Source organism: Gracilinanus agilis, chromosome 1 (genome assembly GCF_016433145.1).
Source record: "Gracilinanus agilis isolate LMUSP501 chromosome 1, AgileGrace, whole genome shotgun sequence".
In the NCBI taxonomy this organism is placed as follows: domain Eukaryota; kingdom Metazoa; phylum Chordata; class Mammalia; order Didelphimorphia; family Didelphidae; genus Gracilinanus; species Gracilinanus agilis.
Genome location: NC_058130.1, coordinates 474,584,696 through 474,598,164, shown reverse-complemented (window position 1 = coordinate 474,598,164; position 13,469 = coordinate 474,584,696). Strand labels below are relative to the sequence as shown.

General features: G+C 41.0%; 1 protein-coding gene across 1 annotated transcript in view; it reads right to left on the bottom strand.

Annotated features, from left to right (window-relative positions):
• Nucleotides 1-13,469, bottom strand: part of ZCCHC2 (zinc finger CCHC-type containing 2) — a 93,034-nt gene that overhangs the window by 69,652 nt on the left and 9,913 nt on the right. Inside the window, exon 2 of the mRNA XM_044682262.1 lies at nt 12,511-13,469. Coding sequence (XP_044538197.1) covers nt 12,511-13,469 — 959 coding nt within the window. The remainder of the gene's footprint in view (nt 1-12,510) is intronic.

The following is a 13,469-nucleotide window of genomic DNA, read 5'->3' as shown; positions in this document are numbered from 1 at the left end:
GTTCTAACTGGTGTTTTTAACAAATGGTTGATTTCTGGTTGCTTAGCTACTATTTTGTTTGTCTGTGAGGTCTGAGCCTTTTTCATCTTTCTATTCAAACTTAGAAAACTTCAACTGTTCCTACTCTAAAATGTGTAATCTTTGTCCAGTGAGCAATGAGCCGAAACTACTGAAGTAACTGAACTATATCTAGATATTTGGATTTAGATTTAATTAGATTAATCAAAAGATTTTGTATAAGAGCACTTTGAAATCATCAAAAATACTACTCAAATTATCAAATGTGATCCAGTTTGTTTTCTTCCTTCTATTCAATTCTTGGGTTAACTCACTGTCTAACAATACCTGTAACAAATATGTGTGTTGCTGTGACTCAAATGCATTTTTCACCTATCATCAATAATTGTGATCTTCCTAAGGAGATTCTAGTATATTTGGGAGTTGAGGCCATCAGAATAATATCTTCTGGAAGAAGGCACATTTGGAAGACCCTCACCAAAATACAGGGAATCCTTCTTTCATTTGGACACCATTAAGGGATCTTCATGAGAGTGATGGTACATTTCTCCACACAAAGGCACCAAAAAAAGGGCACTGAGATGGTTTGAAGATAAAAGGATTAAGAGAATGAGAATCTCTGACCCTTCCAATGACAGAATTAACCAGTATTTAGCCAAAGGAAGTGATTAATCTGGGATAATGATTGACTAGTAATTATTAGAATTATAATAACTATGTTTTATAAGGTTAAGCAAATCAAATGCAATATATTTAGCTATTTTTCTGTAACTATATAAAGCATGATCCTAACTGGGCGGAAGGCCTCTGTGTACACGTTGCAGGAGGGTATGACTTAATTTGTGTGAGGGTGAGCATTCTCTAAGCAGAAGGTCTATCAACCATATATGGCATACCTGAAGGAGTGGTGGTGGCCCTGGACCTCTCATGACCATGATGAGGTCATGACCTAACATAGTGGCTTAAGGACCATTCTAACCAATCAGGACTCAATAAGAAGCTGTGTTACCTCCTCAAGAAGCTAGCAAGCATCCATCTTCAGAAAATGTATCATGATGTAATGTAATGTTAGGGTATATAAAGAATGGGAAACTCATTCAATTGTCTTGGGGGGGGGGAGGAACGACTCAGCTTTGCTGAAGAATACTTTCTCAATAAACCTGTGATTGGCTTGAAGTTTGCCTCTTAGGTTTCTTTCAGATTGGCTGAAAAAATATTTGTCACAAGGACCTAAAATGGGAATATGACTTTTTTTATCCTGAGATTCTCTTCAGATTTTTAGGAATCTTCTTGAAAATTTTGGCCTTCTGTTCCTGAGACCTAAATATGCTCACTACAGAATTTGTCCTCAAACTATCTCTAAAAAAATTATCATTTCCCAGGTCACAATTCAAGTTGAAAGTACTTTCAAAAGATAACTTTTCTGAAAGATTAACTTTTACCTGAAAAAATCCCTTTTCCAGGTAGCCAAATAATGAAATTCAATAGAATACATGCATAGCATGACATTATATCAAAATGAATTGTTATGTAATAGTTAAATTATCTTACCACCTCAAATTTATAGTTAATTGAGAGGAAATGGAAATGTTTCTATTATATTATAATATGGAAGACCTGACAAATATGGAAATGTTTTATATGACTGCACATGCATAACCTACATCAAATTGCTTGCCTTCTTAATGTAGGAAGAAGGAAAGCAGTGAGAACTGGGAACTCTCAATTTTTTTTTTAAAGAATGTTGAAAATTATTTTTTATCTGTAATTGGAAAAAACTTCAAAAAAGAAAATAATATGCATGACCACTTCACTAATCAAATTTTTAGTCTAGGAACAAAACCTTCTATTCTAGTTAGTTCTCACAAAAGCAACAAGTTAATTATACTTAAAGGGCAGCTAGGTGGTATGGTGGATACAGCACTGGGCCTGGAGTCAGAAAGACTTCCCGAGTTCAAATCTGGTTTCAGATAGTTACTACCTGTGTGACCCTGGGCAAGTCATTTAACCCTATTTGTCTCAATTTCTTCATGTGTAAAATGGGTTGGAGAAGAATATGGCAAACCACTCCAATATCTCTGCCAAGAGAACCCCAAAAATGGGATCACAAAGAGTCAGACACGATTGAAAACGATTGAACAACAATCATACACAAAGATCAATCAAGTTGCTCTGGGTAAATAAATATTCAAACCAAAATAATAAATTATCTCTAACATATTTTCTGGTCAATATACAGGCATTTATTAAGTGCCAACTATGTGCCAAGGCACTGTGCTTTTCCAGGCAAGAAAAGCTTAGTTAACAAAAAAAGTGCCAATGGTCTGTTTACAAAATAACTGCCTATTCACTTTTTCTTTTATAGAGCCTTCCCATCTCATTTTGCACTTGCCTCCAGCCTTATCTCAAAAATATTGGGAAGAGAGTGGCATTTTCCATTCAATAAATTCTTAGATCTAGTCATACCCTTCACATCCAGTGACTCTAAACTCCTGTAGATCATCAACCAAAACCTATTTCCCCAACTAATTTCTCATTCCAGTCCCCAGAATTCTCCAACCCCCCTTCCCACAAGCTTAACCAAATGTCACCCAGTTCTTCCACTATGTCCTGTGGAATGCCTGTTCCATAGGCAACAAACTTCTCTTTATCGTAAATGTTTTCCCCACCCATTCCTCCCATTTATTAACTGGTTTCTCACTGATGACACAGCCTTTTGGCCACTCCCCTTTCCAGTATTGGCTGCACTTTCACTTTTTCCTCACTGGTCAACGCAGGGGAGTTGGAATATTCTCCCCCTACCTGTATCAATCAGAAATCTCTCTTCCTTTTGAGGTTCATGCTAATTGTAACTGCTACTCCATCAAAACCTTGGGAGCTGTGGTCTACAACCTCAATCAGCTGGTGCCTGGTTCACAATTTTTCTCTCCTTTCCAACTCCTGCCTTCATACTAAAGGCCTTCAACACACCATACTCTCTTTCAAATACCTAAACACCACTTAGTTCCTCAACCTATTGAGTTCCTGTAACTTACTTCTTACACCTCACCTCAGCCACACATACAAAGATGGTCATACTCTTTGTCTTGGTATCAAAAACATGCCTCTTCTTTGTTCAAGAATGTTGAAATCTCTTTATCTGGCTATAATCTAATGGCAGTTCACCTTTCTTTCTGCATTGCTTACGAAACCCTGTTCTCTGTCTGCACTGACCTCCAATCCTTTGACCACTCTTTTTCCCAGGACCACCTCCCCTACCCTAGCCACTTTCTCCTCTTTTTCTCATCTTGACCCCTTGGTTCCTACCCTCCCTTTTTTTGCTGATTATGCTCGGTCAAGCCTCAGCCTTGGAACTCCCACCATTAACTGACTTTACTCCTTAATACTTGCTACTGAACAAAGATGGAGAAAATCAAGCAGCCATTATGATTGTGTTAGGATAGAGTCCAATGGAATTCAACACCAGGTGCCCTCACCTCCAACCTTCATCCAAATGGTTGCCAAAGTGTATCAATTTCATCTCTGTAAACTACATAGCCCCTCCCTCCTTGACACCATCACCACTTTAGGGTAGGCAGTCATCATCTTGCACTACTGCAATAGCATGCTGGCGGTCTACCCTAAGTCTCTTATTCCGCTCTATATCCATTCACCCACTAAAGATATTTTCCTAAAATCATATTAACTCCACCACCATCACACCTAGCAATATACTTATTTGAAAATTTTATTTCTAGGATGATTATCCTTGTTTAGGTCAAATGTGGTTGTTTTTTTTCATATTTTTAGTCTGCCTTCAGAATTGTATTTTATTACATGTTTTATCTTCTGTTGTAGTCAGGTAGTCTTATTTTTCAGAAGTCTTCCCTTTATCCTTTCACTATATGTCTGATTGTCCTCCGATATCAAGGTTTCAATAAAGGAAAAACCCATAGTACATGTGACAGGAGTTTCACTAGAATGATTTATTAAGCACAGCAAAAGGATACATTGTGGGAACCTGTGCAGTATCAGCCACCTAATCCCCGCCCAGGTCCTGAGTTTTTCAGCTATATATACATAGTAGCACACACTTAGAATTTAATAGGTACCTGTAGAGCAGGGGTCAGCAACCTTTTTGGCCGTGAGAGCCATAAACGCCACATTTTTTAAAATGTAATTTCGTGAGAACCGTACAGTGCTCACAGTGGGCGCTCCTGTAACAGCGCCTGAAAAAAAATTGACTTTATGGCTCCTGCAGAAAGAGCCATATGTTGCCGACCCCTGCTGTAGAGAATGGTAATGAATGTCTCTTAATTCCTGATCCCCAATAGGCTAATGCTGATGGATTTCCTTGATCTTGAGAACACTGATATTACAGGGCTAAAGCTGATTGATTATCTGAACTAAGTCTAATGCATCAATATATGGGGTATATGGATTGTTCACAGAGGACTAACATCTCTGGTGGGAGGGCTTATCAAGCCCTTTTCAGTCCATCTACCTTTAGTGTCCACCTCTCACCCAACTTTCACCTATATGACAACAGCTACTCCCCAGTAAACCATCTCAGCAGAGAGCCTAAACCAGGTGGAAGGTAGTCAGCAGGCCTTAAAACCCATCCAAGAGTTAGGGGGATGTCTACCCCAAGTATGTGAAGACTTCCCCAGCAGAATGGGAAGATGAGAACAATTTATTCCAACAGTGATGAAGGCAGCTGAAGCAGGCACTGTGGAGTGCTTAAAGGTTGGCCAGACATCGAAGAAGGCAAGGTCATCCACTGCATCCTGGGTCATCACCAGTTGTCCTGACTTTGTCTTGCCACTGGACTTTGATGAGTCTGGAAGAGAGAGTGAGGTTGACGACTTCGTGCAACTCTGCCTCACTTAAATCCAATTCATGCACAAGACATCACCCTGTGAAGTCATTGGTTCTCTTCAAAAATGAAGGACAAACAACAGCACCAATGTAGCAAGGCACCCAAAAGTATCACTAAGGAGGGGCAAATCAGCTCAGGTTGGAAATGGAGCAGATCATGTTTCCATGCTCAACAGGAGTAGAATCAGGCTGGGAAATAGCCAGCTGCTTTGCTTTCAGCCTGAGCAATGTAGGGAGACTTGGTCTCAATAAATATTGATTTCAAAAGAAATACTAGATGTTGGGAAATGTTTTTAAATCACAGAATTTATTACATGTAGCAACAGTAATACATGACTCAGTTCTGCATTCAAAAATTGTAGGACTGAAATTAACTTTAGGGTCAACTAATCCAATTCCTACTCAAAATATGAATTTCATTTACAACATTCTTGAAAAGTGGCCATCCAGTTTCTGCTTGAATCTTCTTGTTGTTCAGTAGTTTGTCACATATGCCTCTTCAAGATCCCATTTGAGGTTTTCTCAGCAAAGGTACTAGAGGGTCTTGCCATTTCTTTCTCCAGGTTATTTTCTAGATGAAGAACTGAGGCAAACAGGATTAAGTGACTTGTCCAGTCACACAACTAGTGTCTGTGGCTAGATTTAAACTCAGGAGCATGAGTCTTCCTGATTCCAGTTCTGGCACTCTACTTTATCTACTACACCACTTATTACCCTAGGAAATGAATGATGGGTAGGGTTACAATTGTAATTGTTGTTCTTGACACCATAAGGGGTTTTCTTGGCAAAGATGCTGGAATGGCCTGCCATTTCCTTCCCTAGCTCATTTTACAGATGAGGAATCAGGGTAAAGTGACCTGCCCAAAGTCACAAAGCTAGTGTCTGAGGCTGGATTTGAACTCAGGAAGATCAGTCTTTCTGACTCTGGGCCTGATACTCTACCCACTATACCACCTAGCTGCCCAGCTTGATGCCCAGAATTTACTATATCAAAAAGGAGCACATTCCACTTGGTAGAAGCTTTGCTAATTACCTTTCCTTATATTTAACTGAAATGTACTTCCTACAATTTTCACTCATTAACTAATCCCTCTTGCATATTATCAATCCTTAAAATTACTTTTGTTATTTGAAGATAACCAAAATGTTCTCTTGAAGTTCTTCGGGCTAAACACTTCTATCTCCTTCAACCTCTCTTGGTACAGCAAGGTTTCTAATCTCCTTAACATTTTGATTGCCTTTGGTACATTCCATCTCTTAATTATGTCACTAGCAGACCAAAGTGATATATAATAAACAAAGATTGTTAATATAGTTTGCTTTAGTATCTTGTTTTTAAAAAGCCAACTTTAAAAGTAAAGCTAAATCTAGTATTCAAAATATTCATCTGAGTAAAATCCTATTATAGTAAACCATATAAAGTATTTGAAGATTTCCATGTATTTGTAATTATTATTGCTGGCATGCATTTTTCACCCTCTAGACGCTAAAGCTCAGTTCTGGAATGAAACATAAGTAGTAATGTAATGTATTTATTTTTCTTTCTCTTCAACTTTGCTCTCAGGTCTATTAATTTTATTTATTATTCCTAAATGAAGATAAAAATTCAAAATTATTCTTTATGCAGAATAATTTGAGAGTATTTCAAATTAAAATAATGAGTGATGATCTTTTAATTACCAACTCTTAACTGCTTTTTCTCTGTAACACTGTGCAGAGCTGATCACTTTCTCTACCCTGGATTTCTTCTCCATTCTGGTTTTCCTGCTATTGTTGTCTCTTGATTTTCTACTTACTTTTCTGACAGTAACTTTTGTTGGACTTTCATTCATCCATCCATTTCATAACCACTAGTGGTGCTTCCTTCCCCTATTCCCCTAAGAATATATCTCTTTTCCTCCTCATTCCCAATATACATACACACAACCTTCAAGTCTCAGCTTATCTAGTAAAAGTGTTTACTAAATATTTATTTGACTAATTATTATTTCCTTTGGTGATGCCACCAATTCCTATATGTTCAATTATTCTCTCTAAGCAGATGATTCTCAGATTGATATTGCTAACATTTGTCATTCTTCTGAGCTTCCATCTACCATCAACCAACTGCCTTTTGGGCATTTCAAATTGAATTGTTCCAGTCATCTTAAATTCAACATGTCCAAAAACAAACTCATTATTGTCTTTCAACCTCATCTTACTGTCAAAGGCACGTCCCCCATGGTCCCCAGGCACACAGGAACAAAACCTCATTGTCAGCTTCAACTTCTCACTTTCTCTCATCCTATATATCCAATCAGTTGTCAAATGCTGTCCATTCTAGATCTGCAACACCCCATTTTTTTACACTCATATAGACAATACTCTATAGTTCAGGCTCTTGTCAACTAGATTATTGCAAAAACTTCCTAACTGGACCCTCTGCCTCATGTCTCCCTAATGCACAGCTGCCATAGCAATTTTCCTAAAGCATATATCTAACCATGTCAATCCCCTACTCAAATTCCAGTAGCTCTTTATTAATATTAGTTCCAAGATCAAAATTGTTTAGCATTTAAAGTGCTTTACAATCTGGGTCCTTTCTACTTTTCCCATCTTCTAACCTCCTTTTTCTGCACTTTAAGATCAAGCTAGCCTGCCTCACTTCTTGGTCACAAGGGACAATCCATCTCTCATTTCATGCATTTGCACTGCCTGATGTTTTGTTAATAGAACAACCAGGAGGCTAGTGTCACTGAATTAAAGAGTACATGGCAAGGAGTAAAGTATAAGAAGACTAAAAAAGGTAGGAAGGAGCTAGTTTATGAGGAGCTCTGAATGCCATGGGATTTTGTATTTGATCCTGGAGATAGGTAGAAGAAAGTGATTTAGTTTACTCTAATACAGCTCAGTACCATTGCATATAGAAATTGTGCATTACGTAATTACATGCAAATAATATGTAATTTAAAGAGACAAGGCAGCTTAGTAGAGTACTAAGTCTGGAAGCAAGAAGACCTGAGTTCAAATCTAGACTAGCTATAAATTCTTGGGCAAGTCACTTAGCTTCTGTTTGCCTTCTCCATTGGAGAAGGCAATGGCAAACCCTCAAGTATCTTTGACAAGAAAACCTGTTGGACAGTACTGCAGTCCATGTGGTCACAAGGAGTTGGACCCAACTTTATGACAAAATTTCATCTAAATCTCTCCTACTTCTTAAACTGCCTCATAACGATTAATAGGTTTATGCAGTTATGATTTGTAATATTGGCAGGCTTAATCTCCTCAATCAATAAACATTTAGTAAGTGCCTGCTATGTGCCAAACACTGTGCTAAAAGCTGGTAATGCAAGAGGAAGCAAAAGACAGCCCCCTGCCCGTAAGGAACTTTAAAAAAGCTAATGGGGGAGACAGCATAACAAATATAAACAAAGCAAACTACATACAGGATAAATGTGAAATAATTAACAGAGGAAAGGCATTAGAATTAAGAAGGGTTAGGAAAAGCTTCCAATCAAAGATGAAATTTTAGTTGGTTGAGACTTAAAGGAAGCCAGGGAAGTTCAGCAGTTGGAGCTGTGGGAGAGCATTCCAAGAATGGGGGACAGTCAGAGAAAATGTCTGGAGCTGAGAGATGGGAGTGTTTTGTTTGTGGAACAGCCAGGAGGGCCAATGCCACTAGGTGGAAGAGTATTCCTCATAGTATAATTTTCATTTCTTTCAAAAAGTACAAAAGAAAAATTATGGGTTGATAATCTCTCTTTGCCATAATATTTAAAACATGTCACATACTATTGTAAGGTCAAGTTGACCAAATTAGATTTTTGCTTTTAATAAATGCTGCCACTTATAAAGTTAGCATGAATTAAGAATTTTTGTATTAGTGTCCTAATCAACAAGCCTTCCTGTCAAAGCACTCCTTTTTCAGGCACATTTAGCATTCATTAGTATTAGCAAATTACATTTACTTCCTAGGCTACAGAAGCAAATTCGCTACCTCCCTATAATTTATAGACAACTTATGTAAAGGTAAAATTTCAAAATTATGAAAAAAAAAAGAAAAATGGGGACTAATGAAAAAATGACAGGTAAGCTTTTACCCTTTGGGGAAATAACACTAGCAATTTGTTGAACCACATTATTAAGAAACACTATTTCAAAAAATATCTCCAAACATCTTAAATGATAATAAAATACATTTATGGAACAGAGGCAGTTTGGTTAAAGCCATCCTCTGAATCAAGATATGACCCGAGGTCAAGTCCCATCTTTGATACATAATTTCTTGGCAAGACACTTACCCTCTTGGTGCCCCCAGGCAACTCTAAAATTAAATCACCAAATACCAGCAATCCTGCATTCTCAGGAATAGATAAAAGATTTACTACATAATCATATAAACTCTGTATTACAGAAATACCAAAAGTAAATGTAAAAATAAGTTTTTTAAAAGGATAAACATTTTTCAAAAACTTGTAAAAATAAAAAGGACCCAACAATTAAGATGTCATTTCCACGGCCTGGCAAGACGTTATGCTCGTTAGAAATGTGGCATTTCCGCAACTTTCTATGACCAGGGTGACATCAAAACTACAGCCCTGCTATGTTCTTTTCTGGTTACTTTGTGGGAGCACCAATTCAAATACTAAAAACATCTCAGAGAAAACAGAAATAAAACGACAAGTTGAGGCACTGGCACAGCACACTTGTTGAGAAACAATGAAAAGTTTTGGAAATTGAGTCTGTGTTTGAGGAATTCGTCTCTGAAGCACCCTGCACCTCGCTGGACAAGGGAACCCGGATACCCAAATCTCCAACCTCTGGAGTCCTGCTCCAAACTCCTCCGGGTCCACACCTGCGGAGGACACAGTGGAGGGACTCACCACCACTGCACAGGGAGGGGCAGCGACGCGCGCCCCGGCCCCGCCCCAGTCTCCCATTGGCCCCACCGCCCAGGCGTGTGCCCGGCTCCCGGCTCCCTGCCCCCCCCCCCCCCCCCCGGAGGACAGAAGAGCGGAGCTTACATAAAGACTGACGCTCCCAGCCAACCCGAAAGGGGGCGGGAACCCAACTACTCTTATCACGTGACGTGAGAGGCCCCCGCCGCCATCTTGAGGGGGGCAGAGGAGAAGCCCCGCATGGAAAGCCAGGGCTAAACGCCATCCCCTCTCTACTCCCACGGATTGTGCCACGGTAGCACGTGACCGGGGCACACCCGCCCCATCCTTTCAGCATAGTGGACTTAGTCTGGGACAGATTTCAAGCCCCTCAGGGCAAAAGTCCATGAGGCTTGAGGCTTTTCTCTCCCAGGCAGCCAAATAGGTCCTCGAACCTCTGCTCCTCACACCGACCTTGGCTGCTCCCTTCTCCTGCCCCCATTCAGCTGGCAAGAGAGAGCAGAATAACAGCTATGTGGGTATGGTGGCCAGTCGATTCCCATAAGGAATTTAAGTGACAGGGGGGCGGACTTGCTGTCACAGGGTGGAGAATGAGTATCCTCCGGGCTCTTCCTCAGTAAAATGTACTTGTGTAGTGCAATGAGAATATGAGTAGCAGATGTGCCTGAATTATTTTGATTAGATGAAGGGGGTAAATGCTAGGACCTAAATATGGTAGAAGTAACATTTGGTAAGACAAGTTTGAAAACCAACCCTCTAAAACGATCACCTGTAGTACAAACAGCTCTCAATGAGCTCTCTCTACCTCCTGAAAATTAATGACTTGCTAAAATAGCAGAATGCCCATTCCGGGTCCATTCATCTCTCTCCCAGCTGGTCACTGGTTGCCAGGAAATGCCCTGGCCTATAGGCAATATTTTTTAAATGGTTCAAAACACAGTATTTCTTTCAACCACTTTTCTCCCAACAATTCTCTGTTCCAAATAACTTTCCCAGTAGAAAATCAAAATCAAACTTAGATATCTATGGGAGTTTCTGATCAATTCTGAGAACAAATCAAAACAATTAGGAATGTAAGCTCTCTGGAAGGGGAAGAACCATGTTTTAGTTCAGCTGTATCCAAGACCACACTCAAGACTGGCTGCTTAAGGCTTGTTGATATTAAAACATTGCTGTCAAGTAAAGTCTCAAAACACTCAAATTATTTTTTTAAGTGCTGAGGGAATGTTAAAATTATTTTGTCATCATATGTATCTCTTCCCTCAAGATTACAACTGGGCTTGCCCACAACCTCTAAATGTATGATACTATGATCTTCCATACAGGCTAAATTCTAAGAAACTGTGAAAAAATATATATTAAAGTGACTGAGATGAGACAGTCATAAAAAGAAAAATTCTCAGCCACCTCTATTTCCCAGGAAAAAAATTCTCAGTAAATCGTGGTAAACAAAACTTAATGTATTAAAACTTTATTCTCAAATAATAAAACCACAGATGTTAGCATGACCTCATACCCATTTTAAACACTAGAGAACTTCTAAAAATTAAATCCACATAACAAACTACCTTAGTTTCAGAAAGAGTTTATATACAGCTTCTGCACATTTTATCTAATTTTTCAGAAAAGGAAAAATAATTTCTCTTTGGGAAGCCACAATAAAGAGTTACAAAATCCTCTCTCAGTCCATTTGGTTTTTTTGCATGAAAAGATAAGAATTCTAATGATGAGATTTAAAGGAATGAAAGAGGTAGAGGAAACAATATGTAGCCCATACATACAAAACTGAGTTCTGTTAAGTACTGAATCCAGGCACCTAAACTGTAACTGACTGGAATACTGCATTAGACCAAAAATGGCTTTATAAGGCTATAAATTTAATTTTAAAATCTAAATGTTTAAAAAGTGGCCCAAATACATTCTTCTCAATTGCACCTAGATTGCTTAATTAAATCCTTGGGAAATGACAGTTGTGAATATAAGGTAAAGGACCAATACATGGTGATGAACTGAAGTGTTTGAACACTCACTCACCCAACCAAAAGCCTACAGTGTACCAGGTTATGCAAAAGTGAAGGAGAACAACTAGTATTTCTTGATTAAGTTTCATCTACTTTACAAGAACATGTCAAGCTGTTTCTATTTAAAATTAATAGATTCAGAATTTGATTATTTTTTATACCACTAAGCTCTTTTAGAAGGCCATCAATTGTCCTCTGAATTAGGCTGTGCCAAAAATCAGCTTATTCTCGGATGCAATCAATACCTTAATCCAGTGGGTTGGACACACCTGATTTCATTAAAGTCACTTTTGGTGAGGGATATGATAGGGCTTTAAAACATGTATCATAAAAGGTTAAATCTACTTTAAAAAATTCAATAGGGAAGTTAAGTCCCTTGAGGTAGCTTTCTCACTGCACCCTTGATGAGGTTCAAAAGGGAAAAAAAAGTGAAATGGAAGCTCCAAAGGAGATGATGATGACCTAAGCCAAGATCCCCATTTTCGCTGGCTATTCTACCACTGGGGATGCTTTCTAGAGCCTTCTGGTACGGCGAGTGAGGATGAGAATGATCGAGTACATGGAAAACAAGATACTAAGAGTTCTTAATACTAAAATCGCTACAAGAATAGTGGGAGGAACCCTGAAGACTAAGAGATGCTGATTAGTAAGGATATTTTTAAGTCCAGAAACAGCAGCACCATATACTGGACAGGAGGCTTGACTCCCCTCCACCCTCCACACGGAAAAAAGTGTACCTGGGCCCTCAGGGCAGTGAAGTTACACTCTTCTCCTTCTCCATCCTCTAGGTCCCCTCGAAGGGCCGTCCGAAGCCGCTCCAAATGCTCCCTCAGGGTGACGCGCTGGTGGAAGGAGAAAGCCGGGTGCAGAGAGGCCATAGTGAAAAGCAGCAGCAGCTCTTCCTGGGCCCCAAACCCCAACACGTCGGCTCGGGGTGCCGCGCCATTCCCTTCCGGGCCCCGCTCCTCCGATTTGTCCGCTTTCTCCTCACTGGGCTCAGGGTCGCTGCGGGCTGGGCGGCTATTAGTGCCGCAGGCAACGACGGAGCTGAAGCTCTTGAGCACCGAGTCCACCTGCGGGAGGAGGCGGTGCAGACGCCCGGCCGCCTCGCGGTTTTCCGAGCCCAGCAGCGCCAGGTAGACGATGAGGCGGGAGCGGACTGCGGGGTCTCGAAAGTCTCCGAGCTGCCCCGGGTCCGTAAGGCCGTTGGCCTTGGCCTCCGAGTCCCGCAGGTAATGGTAATCCTTGCGGGCCAGGTCCTCTAGGCACGAGCCCAGGAAACGCAGCTCCAGAGGGTTACACAGGTCCAGCAGCCCGCACATGAATTCGAGGCGCTGCGCCGAGCCCAGCACCAACCCGAACCACTCGTACACCCGCTCTTGGTCCCGGAGCAGCGAGGCGGGGCCGCAGCCGCCCTGCAGAGACATGCCCTCCCCGGCCGCCGCCGCCACGGCCGCCGCCCCGCCAGCAACAGGCGGCCCCGGCAGCAGTAAGCCGCGCAGCGGGCCGGGCCGCTCCCGAAGGCAGCGCCCCCCTGGGCCCAGCGGCGCCGGAGGCAGCGGCGGGCGCACCACAGGGTGCAGCGGGAGGTGACAGTCGCGCCGGTGAAGCGGGTCCTTCACACCCATCCGCCCGTCCGCTGCCGCCGCCTCCTGCTCCTCAGTCTCCAGTTGCTGCTGCTGCTCCTTGGGGTGCG